Source organism: Gorilla gorilla, chromosome 1 (genome assembly GCF_029281585.2).
Source record: "Gorilla gorilla gorilla isolate KB3781 chromosome 1, NHGRI_mGorGor1-v2.1_pri, whole genome shotgun sequence".
In the NCBI taxonomy this organism is placed as follows: Eukaryota; Metazoa; Chordata; class Mammalia; order Primates; family Hominidae; genus Gorilla; species Gorilla gorilla.
The window spans coordinates 229,506,276-229,523,830 of NC_073224.2; the positions used below are offsets into that span (position 1 = coordinate 229,506,276).

General features: G+C 43.2%; 1 protein-coding gene across 2 annotated transcripts in view; it reads left to right on the top strand.

Annotated features, from left to right (window-relative positions):
* EXOSC10 (exosome component 10) overlaps window positions 1–17,555 on the top strand; it is a 33,139-nt gene that overhangs the window by 663 nt on the left and 14,921 nt on the right. For both annotated transcript variants that reach the window (XM_019011004.4, XM_019010998.4), the window contains exons 2-10: window positions 1,230–1,366; window positions 3,510–3,633; window positions 7,807–7,911; window positions 8,225–8,390; window positions 8,721–8,835; window positions 11,181–11,256; window positions 11,469–11,579; window positions 11,784–11,927; window positions 16,493–16,683. In XM_019011004.4, the coding sequence (XP_018866549.3) occupies window positions 1,230–1,366; window positions 3,510–3,633; window positions 7,807–7,911; window positions 8,225–8,390; window positions 8,721–8,835; window positions 11,181–11,256; window positions 11,469–11,579; window positions 11,784–11,927; window positions 16,493–16,683 (1,169 nt within the window). The remainder of the gene's footprint in view (window positions 1–1,229; window positions 1,367–3,509; window positions 3,634–7,806; window positions 7,912–8,224; window positions 8,391–8,720; window positions 8,836–11,180; window positions 11,257–11,468; window positions 11,580–11,783; window positions 11,928–16,492; window positions 16,684–17,555) is intronic.

Below are 17,555 nucleotides of genomic sequence, written 5' to 3' on the forward strand. Positions count from 1 at the left end.
GGGCTTGGCTGCTTCGCGCTCCCCACACTTGCCTGGAGTTGTCTCCTCCCGCGGCCAGTATGGCCCTTCTCTTCCTCTGTTTCTGAAGTCCAGTCCTACATAATTTTTAACCCTGAGTTAAATGTCACCTGTTAAAGCCCCATTGCACGTTTATTAGTAACTCCTGGAAGGTATACAGAGCGTTCACTTAAGATCTTTGTATAACTTAGCTTAAATATGAGCAAACGTACAACTAGGCTTAAGGTGTGCATAGCTCTTACAAAGCCATGAAACTAAAATAATTTGTAAATTAACCCTATAAATTTACAGAAATTCCACTAACGTTGTATCTTATCTAATTTGCTGTTAGCTAATGCTATTGATTCATTAACATGGCTCTCAATAGTTCCTGGACCACTGACTGTGGTCCTGGTTGTGTGGCGGTCATGCTCATAAGCTACCATGTTCCCCTCCGTGACTTAATTTCCCACCTCCTTTCTCTGCTTTTTTCTTGGGAAATGTTTATTCACAAAACTCACAATGACGTTATTAGGCCTTCACATGATCAGCCGTCATTTATGTCACTTCACGGTTTTTTTTCGTTACCTCACAACAGTTAAAATAGAGAACCACTTGACACTAACTGAACAATAAACACAAATCCAGTTTTAGATAGTAGCTGTTATAAATTTGTCGTCCAAGGATCTAGGATAAGCTTGTATTGTTTTTAGATGCTCATCCAGATGAAAACACAAAAAACAAATTCCTGTAGAAAGCTCTTGGATCTGAACTGGAGTCGTAATAATAACAGTTATGTGCCAAGAACTGTCCTAAGTGCTTTTATTAGCTTATTCATTCTGTCCTCACAAAAACTCTGTGGTGCAGGCCCTTTTTATTTTTCCTGTTTCTCAGAGGGGAACACTAAAGTCCAAATAAAGCAATCACTTGTCCAAGATCTCAGTTAATACGTAGCAGAGTCAAGATTCAACCCCAGGTTTTTGTGAATATTAATCAGATTATATACGTATGTATTCTGTCTCTCAACTCTCCCAAGAATATAAGCTCCAAACTTGGTTTCCTGTTCAGTATTGTATTCTCAGGGCCTAGATTAGATTGGGGTTTGGCACTAAATGAGTACTTTTTTTGATGGATGAAGAGTAGATACCTTGTATACGATAGATCAAAAAAATGACATACCAAATGAATGGGGATCCATGTGTAAACATGCCATCTTTTCTTGTTTTTGACAGTTTGCTCTTGGGTCTGTGGTGGCAGTCACCAAGGCATCTGGGGGCCTACCACAGTTTGGTGATGAGTATGATTTTTACCGAAGTTTTCCTGGCTTCCAAGCATTTTGCGAAACACAGGGAGACAGGTTGCTTCAGTGGTAAGTACTGTATTTTGTTTTCTTGTGTTAGTGAAAAGAAATGAAAACAAGTAGATAAATTTTTCCTGAAATTTATTTTTCCTTAAACATTTTCTGTGGTATGAAGAGCTATAAAATGTGAAAATTGAAGCAATGGATTTTGATTAGGGAAATATTACTTGGTATATTTTTAGTTTAGCCTTTAAAAAATGTATTGACTTTTGTACTGAAAAAATATATTGACTTTTGTACAAATCTTTTTTAATTAAATGGGACGTGAACACTTAGAGCCAAGATTCTCTTTTTTTTTTTTTGAGACGGAGTCTCACTCTGTTGCCCAGGCTGGAGTGCGGTGGCATGATCTCGGCTCACTGCAAGCTCCGCCTCCCGGGTTCACGCTATTCTCCTGCCTCAGCCTCCTGAGTAGCTGGGACTACAGGTGCCTGTCAACACGACCAGCTAATTTTTTGTATTTTTAGTAGAGACAGGGTTTCAACATGTTAGCCAGGATGGTCTCGATCTCCTGACCTCATGATCCACCTGCCTCGGCCTCCCAAAGTGCTGGGATTACAGGCGTGAGCCACCGTGCCTGGCCAGATCCAAGATTCTTTCCCGCAACTTGTAGAGTAGCAGGTATTTTTATTTTTATTTTTATTTTTTTTGAGATGGAGTCTCGCTCCATCACCCAAGCTGGAGTGCATTGGCTCAATCTCGGCTCACTGCAACCTGCGCCTCCCAGGTTCAAGTGATTCTCCTGCCTCAGCCTCCCGAGTAGCTGGGATTATAGGTGTACACCACCACGACCAGCTTTTTTTTTTTGTTGGGGGCGTGGTACGGAGTCTTGCTCTGTCGCCCAGGCTGAAGTGCTGTGGCGTGATCTCGGCTCGCAGCAACCTCCACCTCCCAAGATCAAGCGATTCTTGTGCCTCAGCCTCCCCAGTAGCTGGGATAACAGGCATGTACGACCATTCCCAGCTAATTTTTGTATTTTTAGTAGAGGAGGTTTCACCATGTTGGCCAGGCTGGTCTCAAACTCCTGACCTTGTGATCCACCCACCTCGGCCTCCCATAGTGTTGGGATTACAGGTATAAGCCACTGCGCCTAGCCAATTTTTTGTATTTTTAGTAGAGATGAGGTTTCACCATGTTGGCCGGGCTGGTCTCGAAGTCGTGACCACTCCTGAAGTGCTAGGATTACAGGTGTGAGCCACTGCGCCCAGCTAGGGTGCAAGTTTTATTGGTTTCATCAAAAAGTATTGGGGGCCAGACATGGCGGCTCATGCCTGTAATCCTAGTGCTTTGGGAGGCCGAGGCAGAAGGATCGCTTGAGCCCGGGAGTTCAAGACCAGCCTGGGCAACGTAGGGAGACTCCATCCCTACAAAAAATTTTTAAAGTAGCTGGGAGTGGTGGTGCGCCACTCCCAAGTCGCAGCTACTTGGGAGGCTGAGGTGGGAGTATCACTTGAGCCCAGGAGTTCGAGGCTACAGGGAGCTGTGATTGTACTGCTGCATTCCAGCCTGGGTAACAGAGCAAGACCCTGTCTCTTTAAAAAAAAAAAAAAGAAAGAAAGAAAGAAAGAAAGAAAGAAAGAAAAAGGCTGGGCTCATGGCTCACACCTGTAATCTCAGAACTTTGGGAGGCCGAGGCAGGTGGATCACTTCAGGTCAAGAGTTCAAGACCAGCCTGGCCAACGTGGTGAAACGTCATCTTTACTAAAAATACAAAAATTAGCCAGACCTGGTGGCGTGTGCCTATAATCCCAGCTACTCAGGAGGCTGAGGCACGAGAATCGCTTGAATCCGGGAGGCGGAGGCAGGCAGATCACTTCGGGTCAGGAGTTCGAGACCAGCCTGGCCAACATGGCGAAACCTTGTCTTTACTAAAAATACAAAAATTAACCAGACCTGTTGGCATGTGCCTATAATCCCAGCTACTCAGGAGGCTGAGACGCGAGAATCGCTTGAACCCGGGAGGTTGAGGTTGCAGAGAGCCAAGATCATGCTACTGAACTCCAGCCTGGGCAACAGAGCAAGACTGTCTCAAAAAAAAAAAAAAAGATGTGTTGGGAACAGTCTGAGCCACATCATTTGAACATTCTCTCTCACAGAATGTAAACAAGTAAAATAAAAATCTACAAGCTAACCTTGGTTTTCCTTTCCTTAGCATGAGCAGAGTAATGCAGTACCATGGGTGTCGCAGCAACATTAAGGATCGAAGTAAAGTGACTGAGCTGGAAGACAAGTTTGATTTACTAGTTGATGCCAATGATGTAATTCTGGAGAGAGTGGTGAGTATTTTCCCTTACTCTTTTTTTTGTTTTGTTTTGTTTTTGAGACGGAGTCTCGCTCTGTCGCCCAGGCTGGAGTGCAGTGATGCGATCTCGACTCACTGCAAGCTCTGCCTCCCGGGTTCACAACACTCTCCTGCCTCAGCCTCCCGAGTAGCTGGGACTACAGGCGCCCGCCACCACACCTGGCTAATTTTTTTGTATTTTTAGTAGAGACGGGGTTTCACCGTGTTAGCCAGGATGGTCTCGATCTCCTGACCTTGTGATCTGCCCGCCTCAGCCTCCCAGAATGCTGGGATTACAGGCGTGAGCCACCACACCCGGCCTTCCCTTACTCTTATGGTAACTAACAAAGAGCTTTGTATTATTAAAATATACGGATAGACAGAGCAACCCAGGCACCTTAGAAAATGAAAAGGAAATAAGCTTAACATTTCTTATAATAACGTTCCCTTCTAATAGTTGGTATATTTTTTCTAAAAAATAATTACAGTTGTCTTAAAAATATTACTGCCCCATGGAAGCTTCTTTTTTTTTTTTTTTTTTTGAGACGGAGTCTTGCTCGGTTGCCCAGGCTGGAGTGCAGTGGGGCGATGTCGGTTCACTGCAACCTCCACCTCCCAGGTTCAAGCGATTCTCCTGCCTCAGCCTCCGGAGTAGCTGGGATTACAGGCACCCACCACTATTCCTGGCTAATTTTTGTATTTTTAGTAGAGACGTCGTTTCGTCATATTAGCCAGGCTGGTCTCAAACTCCTGACTTCAAGTGATCTGCCTGTCTTGGCCTCCCAAAGTGCTGGGATTACAGGCGTGAGCCACCTCACCGAGCCTGAAAGCCTGTTTTTAAAGTGCCTTATTCCAGCCAGGTGTGGTGGCTCACGCCTACAATCCCAGAACATTGGGAGGCCAAGGTGGGTGATCACCTCAGGTCAGGAGTTCGAGACCAGTCTGGCCAACATGGTGAAACCCCGTCTCTACTAAAATAATAAAAACTAGCCAGGCCATGGTGGCGCACACCTGTCATTCCAGCTATTCAGGAGGCTGAGGCAGGAGAATCGCTTGAACCCGGGAGGCCAAGGTTGCAGTGAGCCGAGATCATGCCACTGCACTCCAGCCTGGATGAGAGTGAGACTCCGTCTCAAAAAAAAAAAAAAAAGGTGGCCTGGCATGGTGGCTCACGCCTATAATCCCAGCACTTTGGGAGGCCAAGGTGGGTGGATCCACCTACCTGAGGTCAGGGGTTCATGAGCAGCCTGGCTGACGTGGTAAAACACCGTCTCTACTAAAAATACAAAAAATTAGCTGAGTGTTGTGGTGGGCACTTGTAATCCCAGCTACTCAGGAGGCTGAGGCAGGAGAATCGCTTGAACTCGTGAGGCAGAGGTTGCAGTGAGCCAAGATTGCACCATTGCACTCCAGCCTGGGCATCAAGAGTGAAACGCCATCTCAAAAAAAAGAAAAAAAAGTTAAAGTGCCTTATTCTGGCCAGGGTCAGTGGCTCACTCCTGTAATCCTAGCACTGTAGGAGGCCGAGGTAAGAGGATTGCTTGAGCTCAGGAGTTCCAGAACCAGCCTGGGCAACATAGTGAGACCTTGTCTTTATTTAAAATTAATAAATAAATAAAGTGCCTTATTCTGAATCTATCTTCCAGATCTGCAAATTCTGTTTTTATTTTTTTGGATACTGAAGTCTTGCTCTGTCACCCGGGCTGGAGTGCAGTGGTGCAACCATAGCTCACTGCAACCTTGAACTCCTGGGCTCAAGCGATCCTCCCACCACAGCCTCCCAAGTAGCTGGGACTGCAGGTGTGCACCACCACGTCTGGCTAAATTTTTTTTTATTTTATAGAGACAGTGTCTTGCTGTGTTGCCCAGGCTGGTCTTGAACTCCTCAAACAATCCTGGCCTCAAACAATCCCCCCCCCACCTCAGCCTCCTTAGTCACTAGGATTACAGGCATGAGCCACTGTGCCTGACAAGATTTGCAAATTCTATTTGTGTTGCAAAAGAAGAGGCATTTATATCACCCAATCAAAATTTAGTTTATTTGTACTGTTACTCAAAATCTACTGAACCCCCCAGCTCACAGAATTGGAAGGAGATGTGTATTATTCTGTCTTGCTTACTATCTATTTATGCCTAATTCTATGGCAGAACATTATTTCCACAGAAATACATAGAGATCATGGAAAACAAATCTGACTTCAGCCATCTGACAGTCCTGAAAATGTTTAAATCATGCCCTCCTGTCCCATGAAGTCATCTCTTCCCTAGTCTAAATGCCTACAAATCTTTCAGCAGTTTCTGGTATATTGTGATTTCAAGTCCTGCCATAATCCTATGTGTCACCTGGTTGTGCCTCTGTTAGTAGTGCCCAAGCTGATATTTCACGTCTGCTTTAAAGTGCAAAATAGATGAGGACTCCCTGCAGTCTCATTCTAAATAGTGTACTTCTGTATTTAATGTATGCAGTCCAGGGACTTCTTAGTTATTTTAGTGGCCACATTACACTGTTAAATCATATTAGAATTTTCAGCCCAATTCAGAGCTTTAAAGAGTCAATCAAGTATTGGGCGTGGGTAATTACTGTCCTACCTGCCTTTGAGCAAATAATGCATTAATTACTTGGCATGACATACTAATCACCTTTATTGATCAACTTTGTAAAATTTTTATTTTTTTTATTGGCAAAAATTGTATAGGTGATCATTTACAATTGGTTATGTCTCAATAAACCTATATTATAAGTCAAAAATGCATTTAATACACCTCACTTACCAAATAGCTTAACTGAACCTGCTTTAAATGTGCTCAGAAAACTTCCATTAGTCTACAGTTGAGCAAAATCTTACACAAAGCCTATTTTTATAATACAGTGTTGAATATTCATGTCATGTAATTCAAGTAGCGTTGAATACACTTCTGAAAGTGAAAAACAGGTTGTGGCCGGGCACAGTAGCTCATGCCTGTAATCCTAGCACTTTGGGAGGCCAAGGCAGGTGGATCACTTGAGGTCAGGAGTTCAAGACCAGCTTGGTCAACATAGTGAAACCCCATCTCTACTAAAAAATACAAAAATTAGCTGGGCGTGGTGGCGTGCGCCTGTAGTCCCAGATACTCGGGAGGCTGAGGCATGAGAATTGCTTGAACCCAAGAGGCGAAGACTGCAGCAAGCTGAGATTGGACCACTGCACTCCAGCCTGGGCAACAGAGTGAGACTCCCTCTCAAAAAAAAAAAAAAAAAGAAAAACAGGGCCAGGCGCAGTGGCTTACACCTGTAATCCTAGCACTTTGGGGGGCTGAGGCAGGCAGATCACAAGGTCAAGAGATCGAGACCATCCTGGCCAACCTGGTGAAACCCTGTCTCTACTGAAAATACAAAAATTAGCTGGGCGTGTTGGTGCATGCCTGTAGTCCCAACTACTTGGGAGGCTGAGGCAGGAGAATCGCTTGAACCCGGGAGGCAGGTTGCAATTAGCTGAGATCACGCCATTACACTCCAGCCTGTCAACAGAGCAAGACTCTGTCTCAAAAAAAAAAAAAAGAAAAAAGAAAAACAGGTGGTAAGTGTACTTGAAATATGGATTCTACTAAATGCAAATCACTTTCACACCATTGTAAACTCAAAAACTTATAAGTCAAACTGTCATACATTGGGGACCATCTATATATTTATCACATACAACATGATGTTTTGATACATACATTGATCTGTTCTTATATATGTATATTTTCTTACACAAATGTCTCTGAATACCAATCTCTTTAAAATGTTAGGTAATTAGGTGGGGCACGGTGGCTCACGCCTATAATCCCAGCATTTTGGGAGGCTCAGGCGGGCGGATCACTTGAGGTCAGGAGTTCGAGACCAGCGTGGCCAACCGGGTGAAACCCCATCTCTGCTAAAAATAAAAAATTAGCCAGGTATGGTGGTGCACACCTATAATCCCAGCTACTCGGGAGGCTGAGGCAGGAGAATCGGTTGAACCCTGGAGGCAGAGGTTGCAGTGAGCCCAATTCAGAACTGTAAAAAGTTGCAGTGAGCTGAGATCACGCCACTGCACTCCAGCCTGGGTGACAGAGTGATACTCCGTGTTAAATAAATAAAATGTTAGGTAGTTAACTCTTAACCTCAAAACGAAAAATGCTTAACCAGTACCTCTTCTACTCTTAGGGTATTTTACTGGATGAAGCCTCAGGTGTAAACAAGAATCAACAGCCTGTCCTCCCTGCCGGCTTGCAGGTCCCCAAAACAGTAGTGTCCAGCTGGAACCGTAAGGTGAGGGCTTTTCAGATTAACTAGAGCTCTTGATGTCAGCTTCATAATAGGGATTTTGCTCATTCTAACATGCATTTCTGTTCTAATTTATTAGAGAACTGGCCACTGTCTCCTTTAGTTTGTTCTCATAAACATACACAAACTAATTACACCCTCTTCTCCTCTTTCTGGAGACCTCTACATGCACATACATTCTTAAATGAATGAATGGCCTTTGCGATGTTCTTGTCTCCTCGGAAGTCATAAATTGGAATTTACTTTTCTAATTCATCAAGTTGCTGTGTTATAAAGTATTTGTATTCATTGATCATAGGCAGCAGAATATGGCAAAAAAGCAAAATCTGAAACTTTCCGGCTGCTTCATGCAAAAAATATCATCCGACCTCAGCTCAAGTTTCGAGAGAAGATTGACAATTCCAACACACCATTTCTTCCTAAAATCTTCATCAAACCCAATGCTCAGAAACCTCTCCCTCAAGGTAAATAGTGCATACTTTGCCTGTGTTTGAGTCTCACTTTATTTGATGCAAAAACCAGGAAGGGTGTACAGGTCTCTCTTCCACCCTCCTTTGTTCAAAGGGAACCCAGTTCAGCTATTCCAGAGGCTGAAGTGGGAGGATCACTTGAGCCCAGGAGGTCAAGGCTACAGTGAGCTGTGATTGTGCCACCACACTTCAGCCTGGGGGACAGAACATGACCCTGTCTCAAAAAAAAAAAAGCCAAAAAACAAAGGGAACCAGTTTACTCCTGTGTAATTAGAAAAGACATGAATGTGCTAATGATGTTTTTGTCACTGCTGGGATCCCCAGCTCTCTCTAAGGAAAGGCGGGAACGCCCACAGGATCGTCCTGAGGACTTGGACGTCCCCCCTGCACTGGCTGATTTCATCCATCAGCAGAGAACACAGCAGGTTGAGCAAGACATGTAAGTGTTGACCTGTGTCTGACTTTCTGCCGTGAGTACTTACCTTTTTGCCACATTTTCACTTTTGTGGAGTATATACATGAAAACAATCTGAGGAGCAGTGATTTCCTCCTTACACCCCAACCTGGGCCTTAGCAATAAAACCTGCTGTTTGTGTTCACAAAGGGCCTGCACAGCATTGCCTCATGTAAACCTCACTGCAGTCCTGAGAAGTAGCAGTTGCTCTCATTCCCATTTTATAGATGTAAAACACGAAGGCCGGGCGCGGTGGCTCACGCCTGTAATCCCAGCACTTTGGGAGGCTGAGACCGGTGGATCGCCTGAGGTCAGGAGTTCGAGACCAGCCTGGCCAACATGGTGAAACCCCGTCTCTACTGAAAATACAAAAATTAGCCAGGTGAGGTGGTGTGTGCCTGTAATCGCAGCTACTCGGGAGGCTGAGGCAGGAGAATCGCTTGAACTTGGGAGGTGGAGGTTGCAGTGAGCCAAGATGGCATCACTGCACTCCAGCCTGAGTGATAGAGTAAGACTCCATCTCAAAAAAAAAAAAAAAAAAGATGTAAAAGCAAAATTAGAGATGCAGACTTCTTGTAGAGTTGGAACTTCTTTGAGACAGGGTCTTGCTCTGTCGCCCAGGCTGGAGTGTGGTGGCATGAACACAGCTCACTACAGCCTTTACCTACTGGGCTCAAGTGATCCTCCTGCCTCTGCCTCCCAAGTAGCTGTGACCACAGGCATGAGCCATCATGCACAGCTAATTTTTGTATTTTCTGTATGCCCAGTCTGGTCTTGAATTTCTGGCCTCAGCCATCCTCCCAACCTGCCCTCCCAAAGGGTTGGGGGTTGGGATTACAGGCATGAACCACTGTGCCTGGCCAGAGCTGGCCCATGTTTTCTTTTCTTTCTTTTTTTTTTTTTTGAGACGGAGTTTCGCTCTTGTTGCTCAGGCTGGAGTACAATGGCGCGATCTCAGCTGACTGCAACCTCTGCCTCCTGAGTTCAAATGATTCTCCTGCCTCAGCCTCCCAAGTAGCTGGGATTATTATAGGCATGTGCCACCACACCCGGCTAATTTTGTATCTTTTTTTTTTTTTTAGTAGAGACAGGGTTTCATCATTGTTGGTCAGGCTGGTCTCGAACTCCTGACTTCAGTTGATCCACCCTCCTTGGCCTCCCAAAGTGCTGGGATTACAGGCCCGAGCCACCGCACCCAGCCCCATGTTTTCTTAAATTTGTCTTTCCTCCATACTATACTGCTCTGCCTTTCTTACTAGGATTCAAATAGTAGGTAAGGCTCACTTTTCTTTTTTTTTTTTTTTTTTAGTTTTGCTCTGTCACCCAGGCTGGGTGCCATAGTGCAATCATAGCTCACTGTAGCCTTGAACCCTGGGGCTCAAGCAATCCCCCTGCCTCAGCCTCCCTAGTAGCTGGGACTACAGGCACACATCACTGTACCTGGCTTGTTTTTTAATTTTAGTTTTTATTTTTGTAAACACAGGGTCTTTCTGTGTTGCCCAGGCTGGCCTGAAACTCCTGGCCCCAAGCAGTCCTCCTGCCTTGACTTTCCAGAGTTCTGGGATTACAAGCACGTGCCACTGTGCTCAGCCCAAGGCTCATTTATGAATTTAGTAAAGAAAAGGCATTTTTTACTGGCAATATAAGCATCTTGGAAAAACTTCACTTAAAATAGACAAATGGACTTTGCCTTTAATATAATGCAAAAAGGTGATAAAAATTTGGTTAGTATTGGCCTTTTCCTCACATAGAGCCAGAGTCTGTCTGGGCATTCATGCCTTTAGCCCCAGCTCTGCAATGTGAGGCCACAAGCTAAGTGCTGGAGAAATAAAGGCCATGAAAGGCAGCCCTGCCCTCCTGGGCTACCATGATCCTCGAGGAACACACCACAAGTTGATTTTTGTACAGATTTCTTAGGATCAAAAAAAATATAACATTAAGCTCTTGGCCAACTGCAATATTTGCTTCATCCTTACTTTACAGATTTGTTATTTCAAACTGCAAGAATGACATATTTCTCATTTTGGTATTATCCGCAACATCAACTATATAGTACTTTGCAAATAAGTACTCAAATCTTTACAAAGCTGCTTGGGTCTCCAGCTCTCTCAAGAAATTAATAGACTTAATTATCATATTTTAAGAGTGAGCAAATATCTGATTTATGATTTGTACTTGAATTACTGAAATAATGAAGCTCTTTGTAAAGGGAAGATATTTTCACAGTGGTCTTTTCTCATTTGTTTTTACAGATTGGATAAAAGGCATTATTTTTCCCTTGAATCATGGAATTAATCAGAATGATTTCTCTTTTTATTTTATTTACTCAGGTTTGCACATCCTTATCAATATGAACTAAATCACTTTACCCCAGCAGATTCAGTGCTTCAAAAGCCACAACCCCAGGTTAGTACCCAGCCTTAGTTTAAAGGTGCCGTGTAGTAGCCCAAGAGGAATCAAATAAGTAGATTCATTGATGCAATTTTGACTTTCCTTGAAGATCTTTAAGGTAGAAACTTACAGTTTTGGGTCATTTCTCAAACTTGTAGTTCACTTTGTACTTTACTGGGGGATGATTTCTATATTCCTTCCTTTTTCTTACTATTCTCTTGATCCAGTTATACAGACCTATAGAAGAGACACCATGCCATTTCATATCCTCCCTGGATGAACTCGTGGAACTCAATGAAAAGCTCTTGAATTGTCAGGAATTTGCAGTCGACTTGGAGGTATCTTATAAATGACCCTGGGTAAAATTTTTACATTTTTCTGTGAGTTCACCTGTTGGAGAAGTATAAAATTGATACTAATTGTAATTTTTTTTTGGTAAAAAATTAATCATATAACTTAGCTTTGTAGCTGACTTTTCAAAATCAGTAAAGTCTAATATAATCTTTGTTTTTCCTCTTCTCACCCCCTTCTGTGGGGTTTAGCACCACTCTTACAGGAGCTTCCTGGGACTGACCTGCCTGATGCAAATTTCCACTCGGACGGAAGACTTCATCATTGACACCCTCGAGCTTCGAAGTGACATGTACATTCTCAATGAGAGCCTCACAGACCCAGCCATCGTTAAGGTCAGCCAGCCTTTTGTAACTCATGCATGTGAGCTCATACAAGATTTTTAGTGCTTTTCAGTGTACTATTTCATTATTTCAACCTAGACCAGTCAAGTTGGGAGGAATCATGTCATTTCCTAACTAGGGTACCATGCTAAATGGCTTTTGTTTCTAAATCCCTGTTAGAACAGCTAAGACTTAGCTTGTTACCGCCCAGAAAAATGTTAAATCATTTTAATGACTACTGCAGTGAGCCCCAGCCATCAAGATTGTTTGGACTTAATGACTGTACTGAAGCTACTAGAGCTGCTTTCATGTGTCTCATTGGTTGATAACAGCTTCAGACTTCAAGCGTATGGAATCAGGAGTGTAGAAAGCTGTGACTGAAGACAAAAGAAACATTTAAAACTGCATATATCCTTTCAAAAAACCAGCTCCTGGATTCATTAATTTTTTGAAGGGTTTTTTGTGTCTCTATTTCCTTCAGTTCTGCTCTGATTTTAGTTATTTCTTGCCTTCTGCTAGCTTTTGAATGTGTTTCCTCTTGCTTTTCTAGTTCTTTTAATTGTGATGTTAGGGTGTCAGTTTTGGATCTTTCCTGCTTTCTATTGTGGGCATTTAGTGCTATAAATTTCCCTCTACACACTGCTTTGAATGTGTCCCAGAGATTCTGGTATGTTGTGTCTTTGTTCTCGCTGGTTTCAAAGAACATCTTTATTTCTGCCTTCATTTCGTTATGTACCCAGTAGTCATTCAGGAGCAGGTTGTTCAGTTTCCATGTAGTTGAGCGGTTTTGAGTGAGTTTCTTAATCCTGAGTTCTAGTTTGATTGCACTGTGGTCTGAGAGATAGTTTGTTATAATTTCTGTTATTTTACATCTGCTGAGGAGAGATTTACTTCCAACTATGTGGTCAATTTTGGAATTGATAGACCGCTAGCAAGACTAATAAAGAAAAAGAGAAGAATCAAATAGACGCAATAAAAAATGATAAAGGGGATATCACCACCGATCCCACAGAAATACAAACTACCATCAGAGATGACTACAAACACCTCTACGCAAATAAACTAGAAAGTCTAGAAGAAATGGACAAATTCCTCGACACATACACTCTTCCAAGACTAAACCAGGAAGAAGTTGAATCTCTGAATAGACCAATAACAGGAGCTGAAATTGTGGCAATAATCAATAGCTTACCAACCAAAAAGAGTCCAGGACCAGATGGATTCACAGCCGAATTCTACCAGAGGTACAAGGAGGAACTGGTACCATTCCTTCTGAAACTATTCCAATCAATAGAAAAAGAGGGAATCCTCCCTAACTCATTTTATGAGGCCAGCATCATCCTGATACCAAAGCCGGGCAGAGACACAACCAAAAAAGAGAATTTTAGACCAATATCCTTGATGAACATTGATGCAAAAATCCTCAATAAAATACTGGCAAACCGAATCCAGCAGCACATCAAAAAGCTTATCCACCATGATCAAGTGGGCTTCATCCCTGGGATGCAAGGCTGGTTCAATATACGCAAATCAATAAATGTAATCCAGCATATAAACAGAACCAAAGACAAAGACCACATGATTATCTCAACAGATGCAGAAAAGGCCTTTGACAAAATTCAACAACCCTTCATGCTAAAAACTCTCAATAAATTAGGTATTGATGGGACGTATCTCAAAATAATAAGAGCTATCTATGACAAACCCACAGCCAATATCATACTGAATGGGCAAAAACTGGAAGCATTCCCTTTGAAAACTGGCACAAGACAGGGATGCCCTCTCTCACCACTCCTATTCAACATAGTGTTGGAAGTTCTGGCCAGGGCAATCAGGCAGGAGAAGGAAATAAAGGGTATTCAATTAGGAAAAGAGGAAGTCAAATTGTCCCTGTTTGCGGATGACATGATTGTATATCTAGAAAACCCCATTGTCTCAGCCCAAAATCTCCTTAAGCTGATAAGCAACTTCAGCAAAGTCTCAGAATACAAAATCAATGTACAGAAATCACAAGCATTCTTATACACCAATAACAGACAGAGAGCCAAATCATGAGTGAACTCCCATTCACAATTGCTTCAAAGAGAATGAAATACCTAGGAATCCACCTTACAAGGGACATGAAGGACCTCTTCAAGGAGAACTACAAACCACTGCCCAATGAAATAAAAGAGGATACAAACAAATAGAAGAACATTCCATGCTCATGGGTAGGAAGAAGCAATATCATGAAAATGGCCATACTGCCCAAGGTAATTTATAGATTCAATGCCATCCCCATCAAGCTACCAATGACTTTCTTCACAGAATTGGAAAAAACTACTTTAAAGTTCGTATGGAACCAAAAAAGAGCCTGCATCGCCAAGTCAATCCTAAGCCAAAAGAACAAAGCTGGAGGCATCACACTACCTGACTTGAAACTATACTACAAGGCTACAGTAACCAAAACAGCATGGTACTGGTACCAAAACAGAGATATAGATCAATAGAACAGAACAGAGCCCTCAGAAATAATGCCGTATATCTACAACTATCTGATCTTTGACAAACCTGAGAAAAACAAGCAATGGGGAAATGATTCCCTATTTAATAAATGGTGCTGGGAAAACTGGCTAGCCATATGTAGAAAGCTGAAACTGGATCCCTTCCTTACACCTTATACAAAAATCAATTCAAGATGGATTAAAGACTTAACAACGTTAGACCTAAAACCATAAAAACCCTAGAAGAAAACCTAGGCATTACCATTCAGGACATAGGCATGGGCAAGGACTTCATGTCTAAAACACCAAAAGCAATGGCAACAAAAGCCACAATTGACCAATGGGATCTAATTAAACTAAAGAGCTTCTGCACAGCAAAAGAAACTACCATCAGAGTGAACAGGCAACCCACAAAATGGGAGAAAATCTTCGCAACCTACTCATCTGACAAAGGGCTAATATGCAGAATCTGCAATGAACTCAAACAAATTTACAAGAAAAAAACAACCCCATCAAAAAGTGGGCGAAGGACATGAACAGACACTTCTCAAAAGAAGACGTTTATGCAGCCAAAAAACACATGAAAAAATGCTCATCATCACTGGCCATCAGAGAAATGCAAATCGAAACCACAATGAGATATCATCTCACACCAGTTAGAATGGCAATCATTAAAAAGTCAGGAAACAACAGGTGCTGGAGAGGATGTGGAGAAATAGGAACACTTTTACACTGTTGGTGGGACTGTAAACTAGTTCAACCATTGTGGAAGTCAGTGTGGCAATTCCTCAGGGATCTAGAACTAGAAATACCATTTGACCCAGCTATCCCATTACTTGGTATATACCCAAAGGACTATAAATCATGCTGCTATAAAGACACATGCACACGTATGTTTATTGCAGCACTATTCACAATAGCAAAGACTTGGAACCAACCCAAATGTCCATCAATGATAGACTGGATTAAGAAAATGTGGCACATATACACCATGGAATACTATGCAGCCATAAAAAATGATGAGTTCATGTCCTTTGTAGGGACATGGATGAAATTGGAAATCATCATTCTCAGTAAACTATTGCAAGAACAAAAAACCAAACACTGCATATTCTCACTCATAGGTGGGAATTGAACAGTGAGAACACATGGACAAAGGAAGGGGAACATCACACTCTGGGGACTGTTGTGGGGTGAGGAAGGCGGGGAGGGATAGCATTGGGAGATATACCTAATGCTAGATGACGAGTTAGTGGGTGCAGCGCACCAGCGTGGCACATGTATACGTATGTAACTAACCTGCACATTGTGCACATGTACCCTAAAACTTAAAGTATAATAATAAATTTAAAAAAAATTTTTTTTAACTTAAAACCCTGCATATATCTAATTTTTTTTTTTTTTTTTTTTGAGACGGAGTTTTGCTCTTGTTGCCCAGGCTGGAGTACAATGGTACGATCTCGGCTCACTGCAACCTCTGCCTCCCGGGTTCAAGCAATTCTCCTGCCTCGGCCTCCCAAGTAGCTGGGATTACAGGCATGCGCCACCACGCCCAGCTAATTTTTGTATTTTTAGTAGAGACAGGGTTTTGCCATGTTGGTCAGGCTGGTCTCAAACTCCTGACCTCAAGCAATCCACCCACCTTGGCCCAAAGTGCTGGGATTACAGGCGTGATCCACCATGCCCAGCTGCATATATCTAATCTTGATTAGAACATTGGCTTCAGCCAGGTGAGGTGGCTCAGGCCTGTAATCCCAGCATTTTGGGAAGCTGAGGCAGGAGGATCACTTGAGCCCAGGAGATTGAGACCAGCCTGGGGAACACAGTGAAACCCCGTCTCTACAAAAAATACGAAAGTTTAGCTGGGCATGGTGGCACGCTGTAGTCCCAACTACTTGGGAGGCTGAGGTGGGAGGATTGCTGGAGCATGGGAGGCGGAAGTTGCAGTGAGCCAAGATCACACCACTGCACTACAGATGGGACAGTGGAGACTACCTTCTAATTTCAGTGTTCTAATAAACTAGAGGCAGAGTTAATTTCTGAGCATGAGTGGCCTGCTACCAGTGTACTGCATGACTTTGGTTCTGTTTTCAGGTCTTCCATGGTGCTGATTCAGACATAGAATGGCTACAGAAAGACTTTGGGTTGTATGTAGTAAACATGTTTGATACTCATCAGGCAGCTCGCCTTCTTAACCTGGGCAGGCACTCACTCGATCATCTCCTGAAACTCTACTGCAACGTGGACTCAAACAAGCAATATCAGCTGGCTGATTGGAGAATACGGTCAGTTTGCTCTTAATGAGGAAATGTGGGTGGCAGAAGAAAGTGATTATTCATTAACCTGTCGTCCAGAGAGACCTGGGTTTGAGCCCTACCACGCTCATTGAGATGAATGGCATCAGGCTTTTCGCCAGGCATCTTCAGCAGCGTAAAAGTGGTAGGAAATTTTTTAATGATAAGGTGGACTTTATGATGGGCTGATGCAGTTACACTGTGTTTCATGGAAATAGTGGCTGAAAAAGAGGTCCCGCATCAGTGTTTGCCCATGCTGGTCTCTTGTTTGAAACTGGGATCTTTCTACTAGATGATTTTGTGTGTGTGTGTGTGTGTGTGTATGTGTGTGTGTAAGATCTTCCGTAGGGATGATTGTGTGTGTGTGTGTAAGATGATCTTCCATAGGTGGGAAAGAATTCTAAGGGACACTGTTGTTTAGCTTTATACTGAGCGTTTTTTTGTGGCATAAGGTAGCAGTTTTGCCCCACTTCCTGCAGGCCTTGCTCAGCTTGGTCGTTTTCCGCTTGGTTGCTACCTCTCCGAGGTTGCACCTGTCATAGGAAGGTGCTACTGAGCTTTTTCAGGATTTCCACATGCCAGAATGCCAGAATTTCTTTTTTTCTTTTTTTTTTTTTTTTTTTGAGACGGAGTTTCACTCTTGCCCAGGCTGGAGTGCAATGGCGCGATTTCGGCTCACCACAACCTCTGCCTCCCGGGTTCAAGCAATTCTCCTGCCCCAGCCTCCTGAGTAGCTAGGATTACAGGCATGTGCCACCACACCCAGCTAATTTTGTATTTTCAGTAGAGACGAGGTTTCTCCATGTTGGTCAGGCTGGTCTCAAACTCCTGACCTCAGGTGATCCTCCCGCCTCCGCCTCCCA